Source organism: Papio anubis, chromosome 7 (assembly GCF_008728515.1).
Source record: "Papio anubis isolate 15944 chromosome 7, Panubis1.0, whole genome shotgun sequence".
NCBI lineage: Eukaryota > Metazoa > Chordata > Mammalia > Primates > Cercopithecidae > Papio > Papio anubis.
The window spans coordinates 132,660,288-132,683,611 of NC_044982.1; the positions used below are offsets into that span (position 1 = coordinate 132,660,288).

Consider the following 23,324-nt stretch of genomic DNA (forward strand, 5'->3'; position numbering starts at 1 on the left):
TGGGAGGTGAAGGCTGCAGTAAGCGGAGATTGGGCAATTGCTGTCCGGCCTGGGCAACAAGAGTGAAACTCCATCTCCAAAAAAATTATGGTTTAGAAGTCATACTGCTGGAGGCTGGGCACGGTGGCTCACGCCTGTAATCCCAGCACTGGGAGGCCGAGTCGGGTGGATCACCTGAGGTCGGGAGTTCGAGACCAGCCTGACCCCAACATGGACAAACCCCGTCTCTACTAAAAATACAAAATTAGCTGGGCGTGGTGGTGCTTGCCTGTAATCCCCTACTCGGGAGGCTGAGGCAGGAGAATCGCTTGAACCTGGGAGGCAGAGGTTGTGGTGAGCTGAGATCGCACCATTACACTCCAGCCTGGACAACAAGAGCGAAACTCCATCTCAAAAAAAAAAAAAAAAAAGTCATACTGCTGGAGGCTACAAAATTCTGACCCTTCCTAAACTGCTCCTAAGATCAGTGCTTGAGATATTTTGCAGACCCCGCACTTAATGAATCAGCTGGCACCACCCAAATCAATAAGCTGACTCATCTAATCTTGTGGCGCCCACCAAGGAACTAACTTAACTCAGCACAAGAAAACAGCTCCAACTCTCTATAATTTCATCTCTAACCAATGAGCACTTCTGGCTCACTGGCTTCCCCTCACCCACCAAGTTGTCTTTCAAAACCGCTCCCTGGTTAGGCGCGGTGGCTAACGCCTCTAATCCCAGCACTTTGGGAGGCTGAGGCAAGTGGATCACGAGGTCAGGAGTTCAAGTCCAGCCTGGCCAAGACGGTGAAACCCCATATCTACTGAAAAAACAAAAAAAATTAGTTGGGTGTGGTGGCAGGAGGCTGAGGCAGAGAATTGCTTGAACCCAGGAGGCAGAGGTTGCAGTGAGCCGAGATCGGGCCACTACACTCCAGCCTGGGCGACGGAGCGAGACTGTCTCAAAAAAACAAAAAAACAAAAACAAAACTCTGGTCTCCCGCACAGCTGGTTCTGTATGAATTACTCTTTATTGCATTTTCGTGTCTTAATAAATTGGCTCTGTCTAGGCAGCACCCCTTTAGGGGTAACAAAAACAATTGGTATTTACATGGTAGCTCAAGCAGGAACAAGAAACAGCATAATACGAAAAGTGGGTTGGTTGATGTCTGGTAACTTCAGATCACTTTCCTTGCAAGAGTTAAAACAGTGGGGACTTGCCTATCCTGCCAGCTAAAAGGGGCCTGTTTGGGGATTTGGCTATCATCTCTCTCATGATTTATCAGGAGATCAGATAAGTAACCAAATTTTGGGCCAGGCTCGGTGGCTCACACCTATAATCCTAGCACTTTGGGAGGCTGAGACGGGCGGATCACCTGAGGTCAGGAGTTCAAGAGCAGCCTGGCCAATCCTATATCTTCTAAAAATAGAAAAATTAGCTGGACATGGTGGCAATCACCTGTAATCCCAGCTACTCGGGAGGCTGAGGCAGGACAATGACTGAGACAGTGAAAGAGAGCTAACCTAACAGACTCCATCTTGGTTCTAACCTTTAAGCTGTCCTTGTTCCTTCCTGTGCATAGGCTGAACTAACTTTGGGAGGAACTTCATTTATAGATTATAGTTTAAAACAAAGATGGTAACAACCTTTTCCCAAAACCTTTTCCTTCCTGCCTGGGGATTAGACTGCCTTTGTAGGACTAAGAAATTAGCCACAAGATTAGAAATTATGGTTTAGGAGTCATGCCGTTGGAAGTTACAAGATTCTGACCCTCACTAAACTGCTCCTAAGATCAGTGCTTGAGATATTTTGCAGACCCTGCACTTGCTGGATCAGCTGGCACCACCCAGATCAATCAACTGGCTCATCTGATCTTGTGACCCCCACCCAGGAACTGACTCAGTGTAAGAGGACAGCTTCAATTTCTTTTGATTTCATCTCCTGCTTAACCAATCAGCACTCCTGGCTCACTGGTTTCCCCTCCCCCACCAAGTTGTCCTTAAAAACTCTTGATTCCCAAATGCTTGGGCAGTCTGATTTGATTAATAATAAAATGCTGGTCTCCTGCACAGCTGGCTCTGTGTGAATTACTCTGTCTCTATTGCAGTTCCCCTGTCTTGATAAATTGGCCCTGTCTAGGCAGCAGGCAAGGTGAATCCATTGGGGAGTTACACTAGTGCAAGAGGTTCAGTCCAAATCAGTGGCCTTCCATATATTTTATTTAACACATCCCAGAAAGAGGTTATGAATTATATCAAGCAAAAGGTTCTGTCCTAGACCAGGTTTGGGATGATCTTTCTTTTCCACATGTTAGCTCTTTGCTGACAGAGGTCAAAATATTAGTCCTAATATAGAGATATTGTCTAATAGTTTAGTGTTATATAAACCTATTCTGTCTTGGTTCCCTAGTGCAGATGAAAATCAGAGTTGAACAGTAGTTAAACTGAAAAAACAATGCTTTTACTCAGTAACTGTTATAATAAGGAAAAAGAGACCTCAGCATGGAACGAGGCTGAGTTCTTTTCATTTCTGTGAGGTCTGAGAATAAAAAATGAAAAAGAACTAGGCTCAGTTCCAAATATGACATGGACAAGTAGGGATTTATAGCCAAGGAGTAGGTTGGGTAATGAAGGTGGTCAGTGGATGAAAAATTACTAAGAGAAAACATTAGGGATAGAGGAATTTTGGTTAGATTGACCTAATAGGATTCTTGCTGAAGACAGGCCAGGTTGATCAGGTATTACCGGCGGCGGGTGGGGGCGGTTGTAGGGAATGAGGAATCTGGTCAAATATCAAGGGTGATCAGATATTGATGGTGGGGATTCTGGCTAAAGGAACTTGGCAGGACTCTTGCCATGACTGGGCTCTTAGGAGCAAGGTACATGGCTGGGCATGATGGCTCACGCCTGTAATCCCAGCACTTTGGGAGGCCGAGGTGGGTGGATCACCTGAGGTCGGGAGTTCAAGATCAGCCTGACCAACATGGAGAAACCCCATCTCTACTAACAATACAAAATTAGCCAGTTGTGGTGGCACATGCCTGTAATCCCAGCTACTCAGGAGGCTGAGCCTGGAGAATTGCTTGAACCCGGGAGGTGAAGGTTGTGGTGAGCCGAGAATGCGCCATTGCACTCCAGCCTGGGCAACAAGAACAAAACTCCATCTCAAAAAAAAAAAAAAAAAGCAAGGTACAGCCGGGCACAGTGTCTCACGCCTGTAATCCCAGCAGTTTGGGAGGCTAAGGCAGGTGGATCATGAAGTCAGGAGATGGAGACCAGCTTGACCAACATGGTGAAACCCTGTCTCTACTGAAAATATAAAACTTAGCCTGGCGTGGTGTCGCGTGCCTATAATCCCAGCTACTCAGGAGGGTGAGGCAGGAGAACCCTTGAACCTTGGAGACAGAGGTTGCAGTGAGCTGAGATCATGCCACTGTACTCCAGCCTGGACGAAGAGCAAGGTGCCAGGATGGGGCCTAGTCAAAAAAGTGGTTTACAGGAGCCTATCTAGAGTTTGGTCAAGGAGAGACCTCTTAATCACTAGCAAGCCAGGTGCTTTCCAACAAATTTCATCCATGTGGGAAATAAGGGCAAAGGATTTTGCACATACCATCTAGGGAAAAAGTAGGTGCCTTACTTCATTTTCCACTGCTGTATCAGAATACCACAGACTAGGTAATTTATAACGGACAGAGATTTATTTGGTTCATGGTTCTAGAGGCTGGGAGGTCAAGATCGAGGGACTACATGCATCTGGTGAAGCCCTTCTTGCTATATGATAACGTGGCAGAAGGTATCACATAGTAAGACAGCATGCAAGAAAGAGAGGAAAGGAAAAGGGGGCTGAACTCCTGTCTTTTATAACTAACCCAGTCCTGCAATAACTAACTCACTTCTGTATTAACAGCTTTAGTCTTTTCAAGAGGGTGGTGTCCCCATGAACTAATAGTCTGTTTTGTGTGTGTGTGATGGAGTCTTGCTTTGTCACTCAGACTAGAGTGCAGTGGCATGATCTAGGCTTACTGCAACCTCCGCCTTCTGGGTTCAAGTGATTCTCCTGCCTCAGCCTCCCGAGTAGCTGAGATTACAGGCATGTGCCACCAAGCCTGGCTAATTTTGGTATTTTTAGTAGAGACAGCTTTTCACCATGTTGGCCAGGCTGGTCTCAAAACTCCTGACCTCAGGTGATTTGCCTGCCTTGGCCTCCCAAAGTGCTGGGATTACAGGCGTGAGACACCGTGCCTGGCCTATTTTTGTATTTTTTAATAGAGACAATGTTTTACCAATTGGCCAGGCTGGTTTCACACTCCTGATCTTAAGTGATCCACCTGCCTTGGCCTCCCAAAGTGCTGACATTGCAGGTATGAGCCACCGCCCTGGCTTTGCTTTAGCTTTTTAGTGCATATTAAGGACTAACATTACTCTCTAGTATCTTCAGCTATCTACATCTATCTTCAGCTATCTACATCTATCTTCAGCTATCTACATCTGATTGCTGTAGGTCAGCAGTTCTCAAAATGTGTTCTCATCAGAATACAAATACTCTGGTCAGCACGGTGGTTTACACCCATAATCCCAACACTTCGGGAGGTGGTGGGTCACGCCTATAATCCCAGCACTTGGGAGGAGGTGGGAGGATAATTTGAGCCCAGGAGTCCAAGACTAACCTAAGCAACATAGTGAGACCCCCATCTCTACAAAAAATAGAAAAAAAGTTAGCCAGGCATGGTGGTGCATGACTGTAGTCCTAGCTACTTGGGAGGCTGAGGTTGGAAAATCGCTTGAGCTGGGGAAGTCAAGGTTGAGGTTGAGGTTACAGTGAGCTGTGATTGTGTCATTGTACTCCAGCCTGGGTGACAGAGGGAGACGCTGACTCAAAAAGAGTAGAAAATATGCTATATTATATCCTATCTTTAAAAAAACGACAAGAAACCTTTGGCTCAACATCTAGCTATTGCCCCATTTATCTGTTCAGTGTGCAGCAAAATTACTTAAAATTAGTTTTGAGTTCTTCGGCTCTTTCTTATTCCAATAAAGTTTTCCTCTCTACCGCTTCTTGTTGTAGAGAGGAATACTTATTTATTTATTTATTTTTGAGGCAGAGTTTCGCTCGTCACCCTGGCTGGAGTGCAATGTCGTGATTTGGCTCACTGCAAACTCTGCCTCCTAGGTTCAAGCGATTCTCCTGCCTCAGCCTCCCAAGTAGCTGGAATTACAGGTGTCCGCCATCACGCCCAGCTGGAATTACAGGTGTCCGCCATCACGCCCAGCTAATTTTTGTATTTTTAGTAGAGACAGGTTTTCACCATGTTGGCCAGGTTGGTCTCAAACGCCTGACCTCAGGCCACCTGCCCACCTCAGCCTTCCAAAGTGCCGGGATTACAGGTGTGAGCCTTCCCGCCTGGCCTTGTTGAAATACTTTTGTTTGAAGTCATCCATGACCTCTGCTTTGCCTCATCAAAGGTCAGTTCTCAATTCATATGCTATTTCCCAAGATAATTTCACACTGCTGGGCCAGTTCCTCTCCTTGAAACCAGCTTGGCTTCCAGGCCTCACAGTCTTCTAATTTCCTTTCTTCACTAGTCACTCCTTCTTGATCTCATTTGTTTCTTCTTGTTCTTTGCCTTGACCTCTAAATGGTGGTTTTCCCTAAAGCATAGTCCTCAGGTCTGTTTACCTACACTTTGTAGTCTTGTCTGATTTAATCGTTTTAAATAACGTGTGGTTCAAATTGATTATCTTCAACTTGGACTTCTCTCTTGAATTCAACTTGTATATTCAATTGCCCTACATCAACTTGACTGTCCTCAGATATTCTCTTCACCTCCTTCAGAGGGTGTGGTCAGACATCACCTTATCAGAAGCCTTCCCTTTCCAACCTACCTAAAGTAATTCCTTGCTGAAGTACTCGCTTTCCTCCTAACTCTATTTTATGTTTTTTCCCATAATACTTACCACTAGGTATAGAACATAGGTAACTATGTAAATATATATTCATATATGTTATTTATGTATATATTAATGTGTATTTTTATTTATAAATATATAAAAATATATATTTATACATGCTTTTTGGTCTGTTTCCTCCTGCTGGGATTCATTAGAATCTAAGCTCCATTAGGACTAGCTTCTAGTGCCTAGTATAGTCCTGGGACCTTATTATTATTATTATTATTTTTTTGAGACGGAATTTGCCTCTTGTTGCCCAGGCTGTAGTGCAATGGCATGATATCGGCTCACTGCAACCTCCACCTCCCGGGTTCAAGAGATTCTCCTGCCTCAGCCTCCCGAATAGCTTGGATTACAGGCATGCATCACCACGCCCACCTAATTTTTTTTGGTATTTTTAGTAGAGACGGGGTTTCTCCATGTTGGTCCAGGCTGGTCTGGAACTCCTGACCTCAGGTGATCCGCCTGCCTCAGCCTCCCAAAGTATTGGGATTACAGGCATGAGCCACCATGCCCAGCCAGTCCTGGGACTTTAATAGGCACTGAATGACTATGTATATAATGAAATTCCAGATGACATGCTTGATTTTCAGCTATTTATCCTGACAATTTTATTATTATTTTAGATGAAGTCTCCCTCTGTCACCCAGGTTGGAGTGCAGTGGCGTGATCTCAGCTCACTGCAACCTCCACTTCCCAGGTTGAAGAGATTCTCCTGCCTCGGGCTCTGGTGTAGCTGGGATTACAGGCATGCACCACCATGCCTGGCTAAGTTTTTGTATTTTTAATAGAGATGTGGTCTCACCATGTTGCCCAGGTTTGTCTCGAACTCCTGGCTTCCTGTAATCCACCCACCTTGGCCTCCCAAAAGTGCTGGGATTTTAAGTGTGAGCCACTGTGCCTGGAGTATCCTAAGAATTTTTTTTTTTTTTTTTTTTTTTGAGACAGAATCTCACTCTGTTGCCCAGGCTGCAGTGCAGTGGTATGATCTTGGCTCACTGCAACCTCTGCCTCCTGGGTTAAAGCGATTCTCCTGCCGCAGCCTCCCAAGTAGCTGGGACTATAGGTACACGCCACCATACCTGGCTAATTTTTTGTATTTTTAGTAGAGACTGGGTTTCGTCATGTTGGCTAGGCTGGTCTCGACCTCCTGACCTCAAGTGATCCACCCGCCCAAAATGCTGGGATTACAGACGTAAGCCACAGCGCCCAGCCAATCCTGAGAATTTTAGCAACAACAAAAGTGACCCAACGGTGCACCACTGCCATAGGTAGGAATTTTAGGTTAGATTCTACATATAAAAAGGTAAATTCACTTGCCATGAATTGGGCACCTACAGTGAAGGGGGAAAATTGTTTGTATGGTTTATACTGCAAAAACAGGCTAATAAACTAAAACGTTATTGCGTAATTCACTTGGACATCTTGTGCAGTGCCTCACTATTTGATGTTTTGAGGAAGTGAAAAAAATTAATTTTTCTTGATTGTGCCATTACCAAATTATCAGTTTTGGGGGTAATTGGAAGAAATTGATGAGTCTGCAGAGTTTGAGCTGTTTCCTTACATCAAGCAACTTCTATGATTAGAAGATTCAACTTTTATAATCCCCTAATGACTCACAAATTTATTCTTTCTAATTGATGGTAATATCCTGAAATAAAACCAACAGGGGAAAATAACAATGATTTTTTTTTCCAGAAAGATATTCAGACCCAATTATCAACATATGGTTTAAACAGATGGCAGCTGAAATAAATCTGTGTGTGCAGTAGAATCAGAGATTTTAAAGAATTGTATAGCCTGTCACCTACCACTGCTCACACTATGTTAAAGATATATAAAATTAATTGCATTTATAAAAATATACCACATTGTCTCATATCTTTGTACTTTTATCCATAGTTTCTTCTCCCTAGAATAACCTTCCTTTGATTTAGCTTTATCTTCTCTAGGTCACTTCTCCTGATCTCTCTGGTCTCAATTTGAGCAATTCTGTCTATGTCTGAAAGGCCTGTGCATACTGCCTACTTTACATTACAAAAATTATCACATATTAATTTGCTAATCTCATTCTCCCAAAATATTTTTTTTTTTTTTGAGACAGAGTTTCGCTCTTGTTGCACAGGCTGGAGTCCAATGGCGTGATCTCGGCTTACTGCAACCTCTACCTCCCGGGTTCAAGCGATTCTCCTGCCTCAGCCTCCCAAAGTAGCTGGGATTACAGGCACCCGCCACCATGCTCAGCTGATTTTTTTGTATCTTAGTTGAGATGGGGTTTCACCATGTTCGCCAGGCTGGTCTTGAACTCCTGACCTCAGGTGATCCACCTGCCCCGGCCTCTCAATGTGCTGGGATTACAGGTGTGAGCCACCACATGGCCAATATTGTTAATTAAAACAATAAAAATCACTGTCTTTTATTTCTGTACCTCTATTTGCATAGTACAGTCTGTCATCAGTCAGGGTTCAAAAAATATTTGCTGAATGAATCAATAAATTACAAGTTATCTCTTCCACCAGCCTAGCAGTGGGAACTAACATTATGTTAAAAGTGGGAAATTGGCTGGGCAGCATGGCTCACTCCTGTAATCCCAACACTTCAGGAGGCCAAGGCAGGATGACAGCTTAAGGACAGGAGTTTGAGGTCAGCCTGGGCAACACAGCGAAACTCCATCTACACACACACACCACCCCCCCTATAAATTAGCCGGGGGCATGTTGTTCCTGCCTGTAGTCCCAGCTAGTAGAGGCTGAGGTGGGGGATGGTTTGAGCCCAGGAGTCCAAGGTTGCAATGAACCATGATCATGACACTGCATACCAGCTTGGGTGACAAGGTGAAACCCTGTCTCCAAAAATAAAAAATAAAAGTGTGTTGGCCAGGCACAGTGGCTCACGCCTGTAATCTCAGCACTTTGGGAGGCCGAGGTGGGCAGATCACCAGGTCAGGAGATTGAGACCATCCTAGCTAACAGGGTGAAACCCCATCTCTACTAAAAATACAAAAAATTAGCTGGGCATGGTGGCGAGTGCCTGTAATCCCAGCTACTCGGGAGGCTGAGGCAGAAGAATCGCTTGAACCTGGGAGGCGGAGGTTGCAGTGAGCCAAGATCGCGCCATTGCCCTTCACCCTGGGCAATAGAGTGAGACTCCATCTCAAAAAAAAACAAAAAAAAACAAAAAAAAAAACCAAAGTGTGAAATTGTTGGTCAGAATCTTCCTTAAATCATTTTTTTCCTTACAGCTCCCGTGTTCCTCTGTCTTGATAAGTAGACTCAATAGATAAGTAAATAAAATATGAAAGGCTTTTGAAGCTTTTGGATTACATGGACTAACACTTGCTACCTTTTATTTTGCTATTTTGAACATATTTTCATTTAAAAAGTCATTGTCATTCAGTTATCAGTTGAAATACTTTATTTAACTTATTTTAAAAATTGATTATAAACTTTTTATCTCAATTAGGTATTCTACCCTTAGATTTAACACTCATTTTTCCCGAGTATATTTTCTTTTCAATATACAAAGAAATGTATTTTCATAGAGTGTGTTGAATATTAGGAAAATCAAGAGTTCTGGTTCTGTCAGGTGCAGTATTTAGAGTGTTATTTTGATAAAATCCAGTTGCTCTGATATGGCTTGAAAATACTTGCTCCTTTGGAGTATATTTGCAGGGGAAAAACTGTGGCATAGGTAGAAATTCACCATAATGACTTGAATTGGTTTTATACATAATCATCTGAGGTTTTGATAGTGAGGTGGCTGTCTGGAGTGTCTTCGGATCCAACATACATGAAAACACAGGATTGCCAGGGTTCACACAAGGAGGCAGTTGTTCAGATTTCATTTCTGTGTCTAAATTTGAAAGTGAAGTACTTTTCTTGTCCTAAAAAACAAACATATAAAATCATTCTCCATTTTAAAGTTCTGAAAAAAATAAAATAAAATTCAGTCCCACCCACTTCCCTTTTTTAGAAATTCTGTTCTCTTGAGGGGATTGAATGTCAGGCCTCTGAGTCCAAGCTAAGCCATCATATCCCCTGTGACCTGCACGTATACATCCACATGGCCTGAAGCAAGTGAAGAACCACAAAAGAAGTGAAAATGGCCCGAAGCAAGTGAAGAATCACAAAAGAAGTGAAAATGGCCGGTTCCTGCCTTAACTGATGACATTACCTTGTGACATTCACTCTCCTGGCTCAGAACCTCCCCCACTGAACACCTTGTGACCCCCACCCCTGCCCGCCAGAGAATAACCCCCTTTGTCTGTAATTTTCCATTACCAACCCAAATCCTATAAAACGGCCCCACCCCTATCTCCGATCGCGGACTCAGCCCGCCTGCACCCAGGTGATTAAAAAGCTTTATTGCTCACACAAAGCCTGTTTGGTGGTCTCTTCTCTTGACATTGAAGACTACCCTTAAAATCACATACACCTGTACACAGAGTGAACTTGTCAAAAATATGCATAAGGTAGCTTTTTAAACATTCTGTACTACAACTATGAGAATTTATTGAAAAGTCTGTAAATCATAGGGAAAATCTGAAAAGTCATAGTTAGAAGAGGAAGTACAGCTTTATTTTAGAGTGAAAAAGGAAAAAGATAAACATCCAGGGTTAGCCTGGGTATGTGGGCAGCCATTAAGCAACTAATTACACAGCTAACTGAATAATTACAATTGTGATAACTGCTATGAAGAAAAAAAATACAACATATTAATGGAGACACAATGGGGGTTCTAATCTAGTGCTGGGGGTTAGGGAAAGCCATGCCAATGAAGTACCATTCAATCTAAGATTGACTATAAAGCAAGGAAGTAAAAGATAGAGGTGGGGACAAAGTATGGCAAGTCAAATAAATTAGGGTGAAAATGTCATGAGATCAGAATAGAGAGCCAGGGGTCAGATCTCTCAGGGTTTTGTTGACTGTGTTTAAAATCTGAACCTTTATTGTAAAAGCAATGGAAAGCTATTGAAGGGTTTTAAGGAGAGGTGTGACATGATGTAATATAATTCTAGTAAAATTACTTTGGCTGTTGTTAGGGCCTGTGTGAATGTGGTGAGGAGCTGCAATAGTCCATGTGAGTAATGATGACAATATATAGTAGGTGGTAGCATGGAGATGGAGCAGATTTGTTTGTTTTGTTTTGTGTGTTTCTTTTTTGAGACAGAGTCTCGCTCTGTCATCCAGGCTGGACTGCAATGGTGCAATCTTGGCTCACTGCAACCTCCGCCTCCCGGGTTCAAGCAATTCTCCTGCCTCAGCCTCCCAAGTAGCTGGGATTACAGGCATGTACCACCATGCCCAGCTAATTTTGTATTTTTAGTAGAGATGGGGTTTCTCCATGTTAGTCAGCCTGGTCTTGAACTCCCAACCTCAGGTGATCCGCCCGCCTCAGCCTCCCAAAGTGCTGGAATTACAAGTGTGAACTACCTCCCAGCCTAATTTTTGTATTTTTAGTAGAGATGGGGGTTCACCATGATGGCCAGGCTGGTCTTGGACTCCTGACCAAGTGATCCACCTGCCTCGGCTTCCCAAAATGTTGGGATTACAGGTGTGAGCCACCGCGCCTGGCCAAATGAAATCAATTTTTATCACTATTTTATTTTATTTTTTGAGATGGAGTTTTGCTCTGTCGTCTAGGCTGGAGTGCAGTGGTGTAGTCTCAGCTCATTGTAACCTCTGTGTCCCAGGTTCAAGTGATTCCCCTGCCTCAGCCTCCAGAGTAGCTGGGACTACAGGTGCCTGCCAACACACCTGGCTAATTTTTGTGTTTTTAGTAGAAATGGGGTTTCACCATGTTGGTCAGGCTGTTCTTGAACTCCTGACCTCAGATGATCTGCCTGCCTCGGCTTTCCAAAGTGCTGGGACTACAGTCATGAGCCACCAGGCCTCACCAGATTTTATTATTTTCTTTTTTGCAGGTTTACCTCAATGTATGATCTTCCAGAATCAGTTCTGAAATTTACAGGTTAATAACACCTTATATTAGCAAATATGGTTTGCTAATATTCACTTAATACTCATACGTTTGTAGTTGGCAAAGCTGGAAATAGAACTCAGGTTCACTAAGCGTCATCAATGTTATTCTCATCAGATCTTGCTGTTTATTCTTTTTGATACTGCTTATTAATTTGTTTTAAATATTAACAACACAGATACTGGATAATAGTAAATCATAAGAATCATAAAATTTTGATGGTATCTCAACTGATCAGCTTTTCTCCAATTTTCTAGGTTTCCTCAGCACAGGGGAAAGCTTTATAGGTAGAAGGTGGCGGCCCTGTGACTTGTGGGGAAAAGTACCACTGTAATTTACTTTTATGGGCACCTAAGCAGGTTGCCCAGGGCAACTTGTAGATTTGTTGTTGTTATTAATACTATCTCCTTCAGTCACTGAGAACTCTTTTTTTTTTTTGAGATGGAGTTTCACTCTTGTTGCCTAGGCTGGAGTGCAATGGCATGATCTTGGCTCACTGCAACCTCCACCTCCCCGGTTCAAGTGATTCTCTTGCCTCAGCCTCCCAGGTAGCTGGGATTATAGGCATGCGTCACCACACCCAGCTAATTTTGTATGTTTAGTAGAGATGGGGTTTCTGCATGTTGGTCAGGCTGGTCTCGAACTCCTGTCCTCAGGTGATTCGCCTGCATCGGCCTCCCAAAATACTGGGTCCTAAATGCTGGGATTATAGGCGTGAGCCACAGCGCCCAGCTGAGAACTCTTTTTGTCATCAAATGACCTTCCTTAACTACTGGTTCTAGAATTCCAATCAGCTTTGGCTCAAAACATAATGCAGAAAATGAAATCTAGTCAAAACAGAAGACAAATTAGCTGATAAACTTTGTTGGCATAATTAGTACCGCAAAATCTGGAAAAGTTAAATCCTAAATTAAAATTTTTTTAGATTTCCAGGATAATTCACAAATGTTTATAGATTCTGAAACAAAAGGCCCATTGCTTTATACTTTACATCATAGACAACCACTGCAGTTTTCTTATTTGGGTTTCACCTTCTTCAAACCTGATATTCTTAAAATGTGGAGTTCAAACTGACTACAATTAAGAACGAAACAAACAGCCAATACAAAGAATGATAAAAGGATGAGTTTAAATTATCTGCCACATATGTCAACAACTTTTATTAAATGATAAAAAGGTTAAAATTGTAAATAATTTTACAGAAGAAATTACATCTTAAAATTGGCCTGTGAAAGTGGCTTGAAAGGTATAAAAATCTACCAGTAGCTGGTATTAGCTTTCTTAGTAATTTAATTTTCAGTTAAAGTTAGAGAAAGCCAGACCACCTTGACTTTTTGAAGTCCTTCGGTATAGATAAATATATACTTAAAAAGATAAATGAAAACAAGTCATTAGTTAATAATGCCCATCGCAGAAGCTGTAACTATAAAATTAAGATTTTTTTGATGTCACTGTTGATGTTAAATATAGTTAATAGAAAAGCAAAAATAAAAAAGGTCTAATTTTGAGGCACTCTTTTGTCTCTGCTCAGGCCCACCATCTTCCTTGCTAATGTTTACGTTTATTATTTATTTTTTCATTTATTGATTTACTTTTACCACAATTAGGGGACAGAGAATGAAACCTAAACTTTTCATTGCTTCTGTAAAGAGTGAATATAAATGTAAGATATCTTTCGCTCTTGTTGCCCTGGCTGCAGTTCAGTGGCGCAGTCTCATCTCACTGCAACCTCTGCCTCCCAGGTTCAAGCGATTCTCCTGCCTCAGCCTCCCAAGTAGCTAGGATTACAGGCGCGCGCCATCTCTCCCGGCTAATTTTTTGTATTTAGTAGAGACGGAGTTTCATCATGTAGGTCCGGCTGGTCTCGAACTCCTGACCTCAGGTGATCCACCCGCCTCGGCCTCCCAAATTACTGGGATTGCAGGCGTGAGCCCCGCGCCCGGTCACCATATCCTTTTTTAAAACAACTCCCTTCTTTGACAAAGTACAATTTAAGTATACAATTAACAAAGTACGTTTTTCTTGTTCAAAACCATCACTAACAGTTTGCAGTAGGGTATGAGTGCATACAATCCCGATGGTCTTTACACCTTTAGAGGCTATTCGGATTTAAGGAAACGTACATTTACATGTGTAAATGAAAAAGCTCAGTAGCTGCCTTGTAAAGTGTTTTTCGGGGTTGTGGGGTTGGGATTGGTAGGAGTAGGTGGTGCCTCAAATTATACCAACGAATACCAACATTCCCAAACATCTATCCCTCTGCCTAAACTCACCCAGTCGCGGTCTGTCATTTTCGCTATTTTCTTTGTTAATTTTTTCGGCAAAGTCAGTTTGCATGCAGTAGATGGCAAGAAAGCCGGTGAACGCCTAGGGACGTGGCGTTTTAACCGCAACCCAATTAAAGCAGCAAATAGAAGATGAATAGCTGGGTGGATCAGTATGTGTAAACCTATCCGTTTAATCCGGGGAGTTGTTTTCCCGGTGAAACCACGAATCCTTTCTGGAGGTTGCAACTCGTATCCATAGCAACTGGAAGTGGTCGCCGGCTCCCGGATGTTGTGGGGATCTGCGGCCGCCCGGCCCAGCTTCCTGCAGCCGCCCGGCGGCGCCCTGCGCTCCTCTTCGGGAGTGGTAGTTCTTCTCTTCACCGGTGCCTGGCAGGAGGCGCAAACGGGACTACGCGTCACGGCATGCACTGCGGCCCCCAGCCGGTCACCGCCTGTGGGCTGCAGACGCCTGCGAGCAGGTTGTTGTTTTTATAAGAGGCGTCATTGGCGCCCGAGCTGTGACCGCCGCCACTGGGGCAGCCAGCACAATTGGGCGGAGGTGGCGTTGCCCCTTCAGGTACTGTACTAGGAGGGCTTAGACCCCGGGAGGGGGTTTGTGCCGACTGTCTGAGTCCCTGGCCGACACCTTCGGCTCCGTAGAGGAGCAGTGGCGTGGTCCGCCTCCTAGGCTGGGGCTGCTCGGGCGGGGACTTGACGCCTGGCGTCAGCGGCCGCACGGGCGACCTCCTCGGGCCGTGCGCGAGTCCACAGTCCCGGAGGCCCGAGCTGGCCCCTGGGGCATCCGGTCCGGTGGTCTTGCAGCCTCCAAACCCCGTGTGCTATACTGAGCTGCGCGCCAACAGTGGGAGAGCGGACGGCCTGGGGCACCCTCCTTCCTTCACTGGGCAGGCTCTGAGGTGCTGGTCGGTCTGGACTGATGAAAATCCATATGGTAAGATGTTATGTGCGTCACCCTGCCGGGTTTAATGCCAGCCTGTCTTTTGATGACGTTTGAGCCCCCGTGATGTCAGGAATAGAAAGATTAAATATTAAATAATGCCCGGCTACTTCCGCTGGCACGCCAGCCTGATGATGATCAAATACCTCTCCATACCCTTCTCCAACTCACTGGCCTCCTTTAGCTTTGGTCTTCCTAACCGATTTGTCCTCATTAGCAGCTGCCTTATGCAGTGCCTTGTACGCGTTATGTTTAGCACTATTGGGAGCTCCAAGTAAGGTATTTTGTTGAGTGATGAGATGTGTACTGTTCTGCTCTACTTTTATTGAAAAACACAGTGGGGAATTCTTGTAGCTAGAATAGCTAACTATAGTACTATGAATTTTAGATTTGTCTCCTCCAGTCTACAGGTTAGTGCTTGAAATGTCGCAATTAACGCATCGTATCTTTTAAGATTAGAATCTTATTGGGCCCCACACGTCTCTGGGTATTTATCACACACACCCAATGTGAATGGTTTACTGTTGTTTTCTGAGCTCAGGTCATATAGCGGAAGATGGAGATGGTGAGGGTATTATTTTTATGCATAATTTTTTTTTTTTTTTGAGACGGGCTTTCGCTCTTGTTGCCCAGGCTGGAGTGCAGTGGCGCGATCTCGGCTCACTGCAACCTCTGCCTTCCGGTTTCAAGCGATTCTCCTGCCTCAGCCTCCCGAGTATCTGGGATTACAGGTGCCCGCCACCACGCCTGGCTAATTTTTGTATTTTTAGTAGAGACGGGGGTCTCACCATGTTGGCCAGGCTGGTCTCGAACTCCTGACCTCGTGATCCGCCGGCTTCGGCCTCCCAAAGTGCTGGGATTACAGGCGTGAACCCCCGCGCCCAGCCTTAATTCATAATTTTTAACCTTTTACGCTAAGGACGGAATTTCAATCAAAAAAGTATTAAAAATCAGCCCAAATACAATTTAAAGGTGTGGGAAATACTTGTTCTTATATGAAAACCATTTAGAAAATAGTGTAATTGCAATTTTGTAAACCATGGAACAAAAAGTGAACATAATTCTTTTAGAAATGACTTAAAGGGCCCAGAACGGTGGCTCATGCCTGTAATCCCAGCACTTTGGGAGGCCCATACAGGTGGATCACCTGAGGTCAGGAGTTCGAGACCAGCCTGGACAACAAGGTGAAAACCTGTCTCTACTAAAAATACAAGAATTAGCTGGGCGTGGTGGCGTGCGCCTGTAATCCCAGCTACTTGGGAGGCTGAGGCAGGAGAATTACTTGAACCCGGAGGTGGAGGTTGCAGTGAGCCAAGATCTGGCCACTGCACTCCAATCTGGGTGACACAGTGAGACTATCTCAAAAAAAAAACAAAAAACCAAAAACCAAAAAAAAAAAAACCAGAAAAGAAATAAAGGCTATTCACACTTATGAAAGTGTAGATAGTGAAACTAGAAATGATTTTTCTTGTACTTTCCTGTACTTTTCAAGTTTTCTGTAGAAAAAACTTTTAAAAAAGGATGCAAGTATTAACAGCACTTTGAGAGTTTGTATATCATTTTTTTCACTTTCTAGTGGAAAGCACCCCCCTTATGCAAAAAAAAAAAAAAAAAGGCAGCAATTCCAGTTATGGACTCTGTGAACATTACTTTAAAAAGAAAATAAGGGCCTACTGCGGTGGTTTATGCCTGTAATCCCAGGACTTTGGGAAGCCAAGGCAGGCAGATCACTTGAGGTCAGGACTTCAAGACCAGCCTGGCCAACATGGCAAAAACCCGTCTTTTTTTTTTTTTTTTTTGAGACGGAGTCTCGCTCTGTCGCCCAGGCTGGAGTGCAGTGGCCGGATCTCAGCTCACTGCAAGCTCCGCCTCCCGGGTTCCCGCCATTCTCCTGCCTCAGCCTCCCGAGTAGCTGGGACCAGAGGCGCCGCCACCACGCCCGGCTCATTTTTTATGTTTTTAGTAGAGACGGGGTTTCACCGTGTTAGCCAGGATGGTCTCGATCTCCTGACCTCGTGATCCGCCCATCTCGGCCTCCCAAAGTGCTGGGATTGCAGGCTTGAGCCACCGCGCCCAGCCAATTTTTTGTATTTTTAGTAGAGACAGGGTTTCACTATGATCTCGATCTCCTGACCTCGTGATCCGCCCGCCTCACCCTCCCAAAGTGCTGGGATTACAGGCGTGAGCCACCGCGCCCGGCTAAAACCCCATCTTGACTAAAAATACAAAAATTAGCCGGGCGTGGTGGCAGGTGCCTGTAATCCCAGCTATTTGGGAGGCTGAGGCAGTAGAATCGCTTGAACCTGGGAGGCAGAAGTTGCAGTGAGCCAAGATCATGCCACTGCACTCTAGCCTGGGTGACAGAATGAGACTATCTCAAAAAATCCAAATAAGCAGTAACAGTAAAAAACACAGGCAAAGTCCCTGTTGTTACATCTGCAGACTATATTAATTTAAGCGTAAATTATTTGGAGAGTAGGGACAATAAATGAATTAGTTGGACTGGAAGAAAATAACAGATCTGACAATGAGTAGCATTTGTAGATCTCATTTTATTTTTTGGAGAAGATGTCTTGCTCTGTCACCTAGTCTGGAGTGCAGTGGCCTGGACACGAGTTACTGCAGTCTTCTGGGCTCAAGTGATCCTCCCAACCCAGCCTCCCAAATAGCTGGGGCCACAGGCACATGTCACCAGGCCTAGGTCTGTTTAATGTATTTTTTTTGAGACAGAATCCTGCTCTATTATATGGTAGCTCAGCCTTGGCTCACTGCAACCTCTGCCTCCTAGTAGCTGGGATTACAGTGTGATTCAAGCTGGGTTCAAGCATGATTCTTGTGCCGTAGCCTCCGAGTAGCTGGGATTACAGACATGTGACACCATGCCCCTCTAATTTTTTTTTTTTTTTGAGATGGAGTTTCGCTCTTGTTGCCTAGGCTGGAGTGCTGTGGCAAGATCTTAGCTCACCGCAACCTCCGCCCCCTGGGTTCAAGTGATTCTTCCGTCTCAGTTTCCTGAGTAGCTGGGATTACAGGCATGCGCCACCACGCCCGGCTAATTTTGTATTTTTAGTAGAGACAGAGTTTTTCCATGTTGGTCAGGCTGGTCTCGAACTCCCGACCTCTGGTGGTCCACCCGCCTCGGCCTCCCAAAGTGCTGGGATTACAGGTGTGAACCACTGCCCCGACCTAATTTTTGTATTTTTAGTAGAGACTGGATTTTGCCATGTTGGCCAGGCTGGTTGTGAAGTCCTGGCCTCAAGTGATCTGTCCACCTTGGCCTCCCAAAGTGCTGGGATTACAGGTGTGAGCCACTGTACCCAGCCTAATTTTTTAAGTTTTTTCTTTTTTTTTCTTTGAGATGGAGTCTCACTCTGTCACCCAGGCGTGATCTCAGCTCACTGTAACCTCCACCTCCCAGGTTCAAGCAATTCTCTTGGCGTCAGCGTCCCGAGTAGCTGAGATTACAGGCACACACCACCATGCCTGGCTAATTTTTGTATTTTTAGTAGAGGTTGGATTTCACCATGATGGCCAGGATGGTCTCGATCTCCTGAACTTGTGATCCACTTGCCTGGGCCTCCCAAAGTGCTGGGATTACAGGTGTGAGCCACCGCGCCCGGCCCTAATTTTAAAATGTTATATAGAAGCAGGGTCTTGCTATGTTGCCCAGGCTGGTCTCTGAACTCCTGGGTTCAAGCGATTTTCCTGCCTTAGTCTCCCAGGGTTGGATACAGGCATGAGAACTCCATGTCTGGCCTATGCATCCCATCTTTTGATCTGGTTTCTTTTCACCCTGTACAGTGAAATCAGAGGCAAAAGTGCTTAGCTTTTCTTCACTTAAGGCTGGACAATCTTAAACTTGTTAACATTGAATCACTTTGAGTACCATGTTTTATATGTTTGATATTTTGGCTTATGTCTGTTTTTGTTTTATTTTTTGTTATGGTTATATTGGATATGGACTGGTAAATAGTGTAATCAATCGTTAGTCCACATTTTGTTTTCTGTTGTAAAGGGCTACATTGTTTTTCCATATTAATATACAGTACATTTTTTTTGCTACTATCTGCCTCTTAAAAATTAAGGGGGTTTACCTTAACGCCAAGTGTCAGTTGACACTTGATTAAAAAAAAATCTATTCAAGTGTTTTAGAAAAAACACTTTTAACACTGTTGTTTTTCAGGTTACGGTGTTCATACTTTATTTTCTTACGTTGCCTTCTTTGGAGCTTGCCTACTGCAAATGTCAGTTTCTTTTCAATATTTTTTTATCTTATAATTTTGTATATTCTGTGTACTGAGTTGGCTCAATATGTTATTAGGCTTTGGGTCTATTCACAGGGCATAAGAAAAATTCCAAATTGATTAACGTGTCTGATTTACTAACTCCTTCCACAGTGTGTTGTTGTATGGGTTGTATAATTATATTCTTATTCAAGATAAAGAAAGACTTTAAAAAATTAGGTGTATATGAACTGCTAAAATCATGGAAGTAGTCGTTTTTGAACATGTTAAGAACATGAACACAGCAGCAAGGCCTGTTAAGCCCAAGGTACTTTAAACAAAAAATGCAGACTCATCTAACAATGCAGAACTGTTGGAGGCTGAATTATGTTTGTTTCTTTGTGGTGAAGATGAGGAAGTTGCAGTATTGTCAGTGATAAAGGATTACATTTTCACACATTTCCTTCCTGACAGTTCCATAATTTTAACTAGGCTAAAACACTTGGTTTCAAAGGTCGTTTGCAATGTATTGTACCAGATAAACTTGGCCGTATTTTCTCTCAATTTGAGTTCTAAGATTAAATTCAGCCCTATAATATGGGAAGGATTACAATTAAGTGATGAATAAAGGGATTTTTTTCCCCAAAGGGCATTTAATGTGTGGAAAGCTCTTGAATTACCTGAGGAAGTATTAGAAAATAAGAAGTGTGAGTTAAGTTTTTTTTTTTCTGTCATCACAGGAAGCCTGAAATCTTTTTTTTTTTTTTTTTTTTTTTCAGTACTTATCTAAATCACTATTCTTTTAAAATCTTACAAAATCTTACTTCTGGTTCATATTGCCAGCGTGTTGAAATGTAAAAAGAGCATTGGGTTGGAAATCAGAGACTTTTTAATGATGTTGAGCAAGTGATTATTTATAATTTTCTGTTCATTTTCATTTGGAATTTGTAAATAATAGCAAGCTGCCTTTATGGGGGTATTTGTGATGATGAAATCAGATACGAAAATGAAATTGCTTTGTAAGTCACGGAGTTACCTACTCAGGTGAAGTGTTATTGTACTGCATAAGTGCATTTACATGAAGCACTTATATATTTGAAGTGTGATGATGGGATAAATACTTTTTGACTGGGAAGTTTGATGAAGAAAAAAAGTCAAGTGGGGTATTCATTTGGTTTCTTGGTAGAACTTGGTGGCTTTTTCCAGACTGAAGGAAACGCGGCTCCTCTCCTGACTGTGACTTTGCACTCTGTTGCATTGAATGTCCCGAAACTGGAGTGTACTTCTGTGATTGAGCTTTTAATTTTGGTTTTGATTTGTTTTAATCTCACTTCTATAAGTGTAAGAAAGGTCATCAGTCTAGTTTGACAATAGGAAGTAGCTATTGTTTTTAATACTCAAATGGATCTTTTTTTTTTCTTTTTTTTTCTTTTTTAGACGGAGTCTTGCTCTGTCGCCCAGGCTGGAGTGCAGGGGCGTGATCTAGGCTCACTGTAAGCTCCGCCTCCCGGGTTCACGCCATTCTCCTGCCTCAGCCTCCCGAGTAGCTGGGATTACAGGCATGCACCACCACACCTGGCTAATTTTTGTATTTTTAGTAGAGACAGAGTTTTGCCATGTTGGCCAGGCTAGTCTTGAACTCCTGACCTCAGGTGATTCGCCTGCCTCGGTCTCCCAAAGTGCTGGGATTACAGGCATAAGCCACTGCACCTGGCAGTAGTGTGTTTTTAGGGAGGGACAGGGAAGTTTGAAAAATGGCACTATAGAAAGCTGTTGCATACCACAGTAATTAAAACAGCGTTGTAGTGGTTCAGGAATAGAAAATAGATCAGTGGAACAGAATGGAGAACACAGAAATGGATTAATAAATGTGTGGGACTTTATATGACAAAAGGTGGCATTTCAAATTATAGAAAAAGTATGGAATATTCAATATTTGGTTTAATTTTCACTTCACACCAAAAGAAAAAAAAATCTAAATGCATGAATTAAACAGCTAAATGTAAAAGCCAAAAACTCTGGAAGTATTAGTAGAAAATATAGGAGAATAATTTTATAATCTCGGGAGCAGGAAAAGCTTTCTAAAACAAGATACGAAATCTAGATACTATAAAGGACACCCTGTTTTCCAGCCTCTACATTGACTGTATAAAATTTGAAACATAGTAGAAGATACTTTAAAAATGTTTGAAGCATGCTAGAACATTAATTCGTGACCCAACTTGAAAAGAACTACAAATCAGTAATGATAATCTGATAGGAAAGTGAACACATGAATATAGATGCTTCACAGAAAAGGAGATGAGGATAGCCAGTCAACACAAGATGCACAGCCCCACTGAAGTCTTCTGGGAAGTGCAGATTAAGGAATTCATTATTTTGCTCATGAGATGAGCAGAAATTAAAGATGGTTGTTACTCTGTTGGTGGGATTGTGGAGAAATAGGTACTTTCATATGTTGTTGGCAGCAACTTTGTACTACCTTTGGGAGAGCAATTTAGCAATATCTATAGTTGTTTTAGTTGTTTTTTGAGATGGAGTTTCACTGGAGTGCTCCTGGCCTTATTTATTTATTTTTGAGATGGAATCTGGCTCTGTAACCCAGAACTTAGTGCAGTGGTGTGATCTCGGCTCACTGCAACCCCTGCCTCCCAGCCTCAAGTGATTCTCCTGCCTCAGCCTCCCAAGTAGCTGGGATTACAGGCACGTACTACCACGCCTGGCTAACTTTTGTATTTTAGTAGAGATGGGGTTTCACCATGTTGGTCAGGCTGATCTTGAACTCCTGACCTCATGATCCACCCACTTCAGCTGGGATTATAGGTGTGACTCAACGTCCAGCCTTTTTGTTTGTTTGTTTTGAGACAGAGTCTCGCTTTGTTGTCCAGGCTGGAGTGCGGTGGTGTTACCTCGGCTCACTGCAACCTCCGCTTTCTGGGTTCAAGCAGTTCTCGTGCCTCAGCCTCCCAAGTAGCTGGGATTACAGGCTCCTGCCACCATGCCTAGCTTTGTATTTTTAGTAGAGACGCCAGGCTGGTCTCAAGTGATCCTCCCAAAGTGCTGGGATTACAGGTGTGAGCTACCATGCCTGGCTCATTTGTTGTATTTTTAATAGAGATGGGGCTTCACCATGTTTCCCAGGCTGGTCTCAAACTTGTGAGTTCAAGCAATTTGCCCAGCTCTGCCTCCCAAAGTATTGGAATTACAGGCATAAGCCACCGGGCCCGACCTGTGGCTTTTCATGGAGTTCTTAGAACGTCAGTTGTCTGTGCTGTTGGGCTTTCTACTTTCTCTACCTTTTGGAATGTCTTCACTTTCCAGTCCCTTTTACCTAGATAATTTGAATTACTCTCTGAAGGCTCCACCTATTTCTCATGAGTTACAGACATCTGCTTCTTAAGGATCTGTTTTATCAGTTTCATTTTGATTTTTTAGATATTAATTCAGTTTGATTGACGGAAGTCTTGCTGTGTCACCCAGGCTGGAGTGCAGTGGCACAATCTTGGCTCACTGGGTTCAAGCGCTTCTTCTGCCTCAGCCTCCTGAGTAGTTGAGACTATAGGTGCCCACCACCAGGCCCGGCTAATTTTTTTTTTTTTTTTTTTTGTATTTGTAGTAGAGACGGGGTTTCACCATGTTGTCTAGGCTGGTCTCGAGCTCCCGACCTCAGGTGATCCACCTGCCTCGGCCTCCCAAAATGCTGGGATTACAGGCATGTGCCACTATGCTCAGCCTTTTTTTTTTTTCTTTTTTTTTTTTTTTTTTTTTTTTTTTTTGGGACAGAGTTTCTTGCTCTTGTTGCATAGGCTGGAGTACAATGGCTCAATCTTGGTTCACTGAAACCTCCACCTCCCGGGTTCAGGTGATTCTCCTGCCTCAGCCACCCAAGTAGCTGGGATTACACGTGCGTGCCACCACTCCCGAGTGATTTTTTGTATTTAGTAGAGACAGGGTTTCACGATGTTGGTCA

The 23,324-nt window shown here is 43.5% G+C and overlaps 2 protein-coding genes across 11 annotated transcripts in view; one reads left to right on the top strand and one right to left on the bottom strand.

Annotated features, from left to right (window-relative positions):
• Positions 1-9,323: 9,323 nt before the first annotated feature.
• On the bottom strand, positions 9,324-14,475 carry LOC116275824 (uncharacterized protein C15orf65). Its single transcript, XM_031668652.1, has 2 exons — positions 14,180-14,475; positions 9,324-9,810 (listed from the first exon to the last, which is right to left on the bottom strand). Exons 1-2 carry the CDS (start codon positions 14,195-14,197, stop codon positions 9,463-9,465), a joined length of 366 nt encoding a protein of 121 aa, XP_031524512.1. The 5' UTR covers positions 14,198-14,475; the 3' UTR covers positions 9,324-9,462.
• Positions 14,463-23,324, top strand: part of LOC116275822 (cell cycle progression protein 1) — a 90,006-nt gene continuing 81,144 nt past the window's right edge. For 6 of the 10 annotated variants that reach the window (XR_004185151.1, XM_031668633.1, XM_031668641.1 and 3 more), the window contains exon 1: positions 14,647-14,750. The gene's annotated coding sequence lies outside the window, so the exon portion shown is untranslated. Of the gene's footprint in view, positions 15,126-23,324 lie in introns of all 10 variants that reach the window. The other 4 variants (XM_031668634.1, XM_031668638.1, XM_031668642.1 and 1 more) reach the window with 2 other exon arrangements.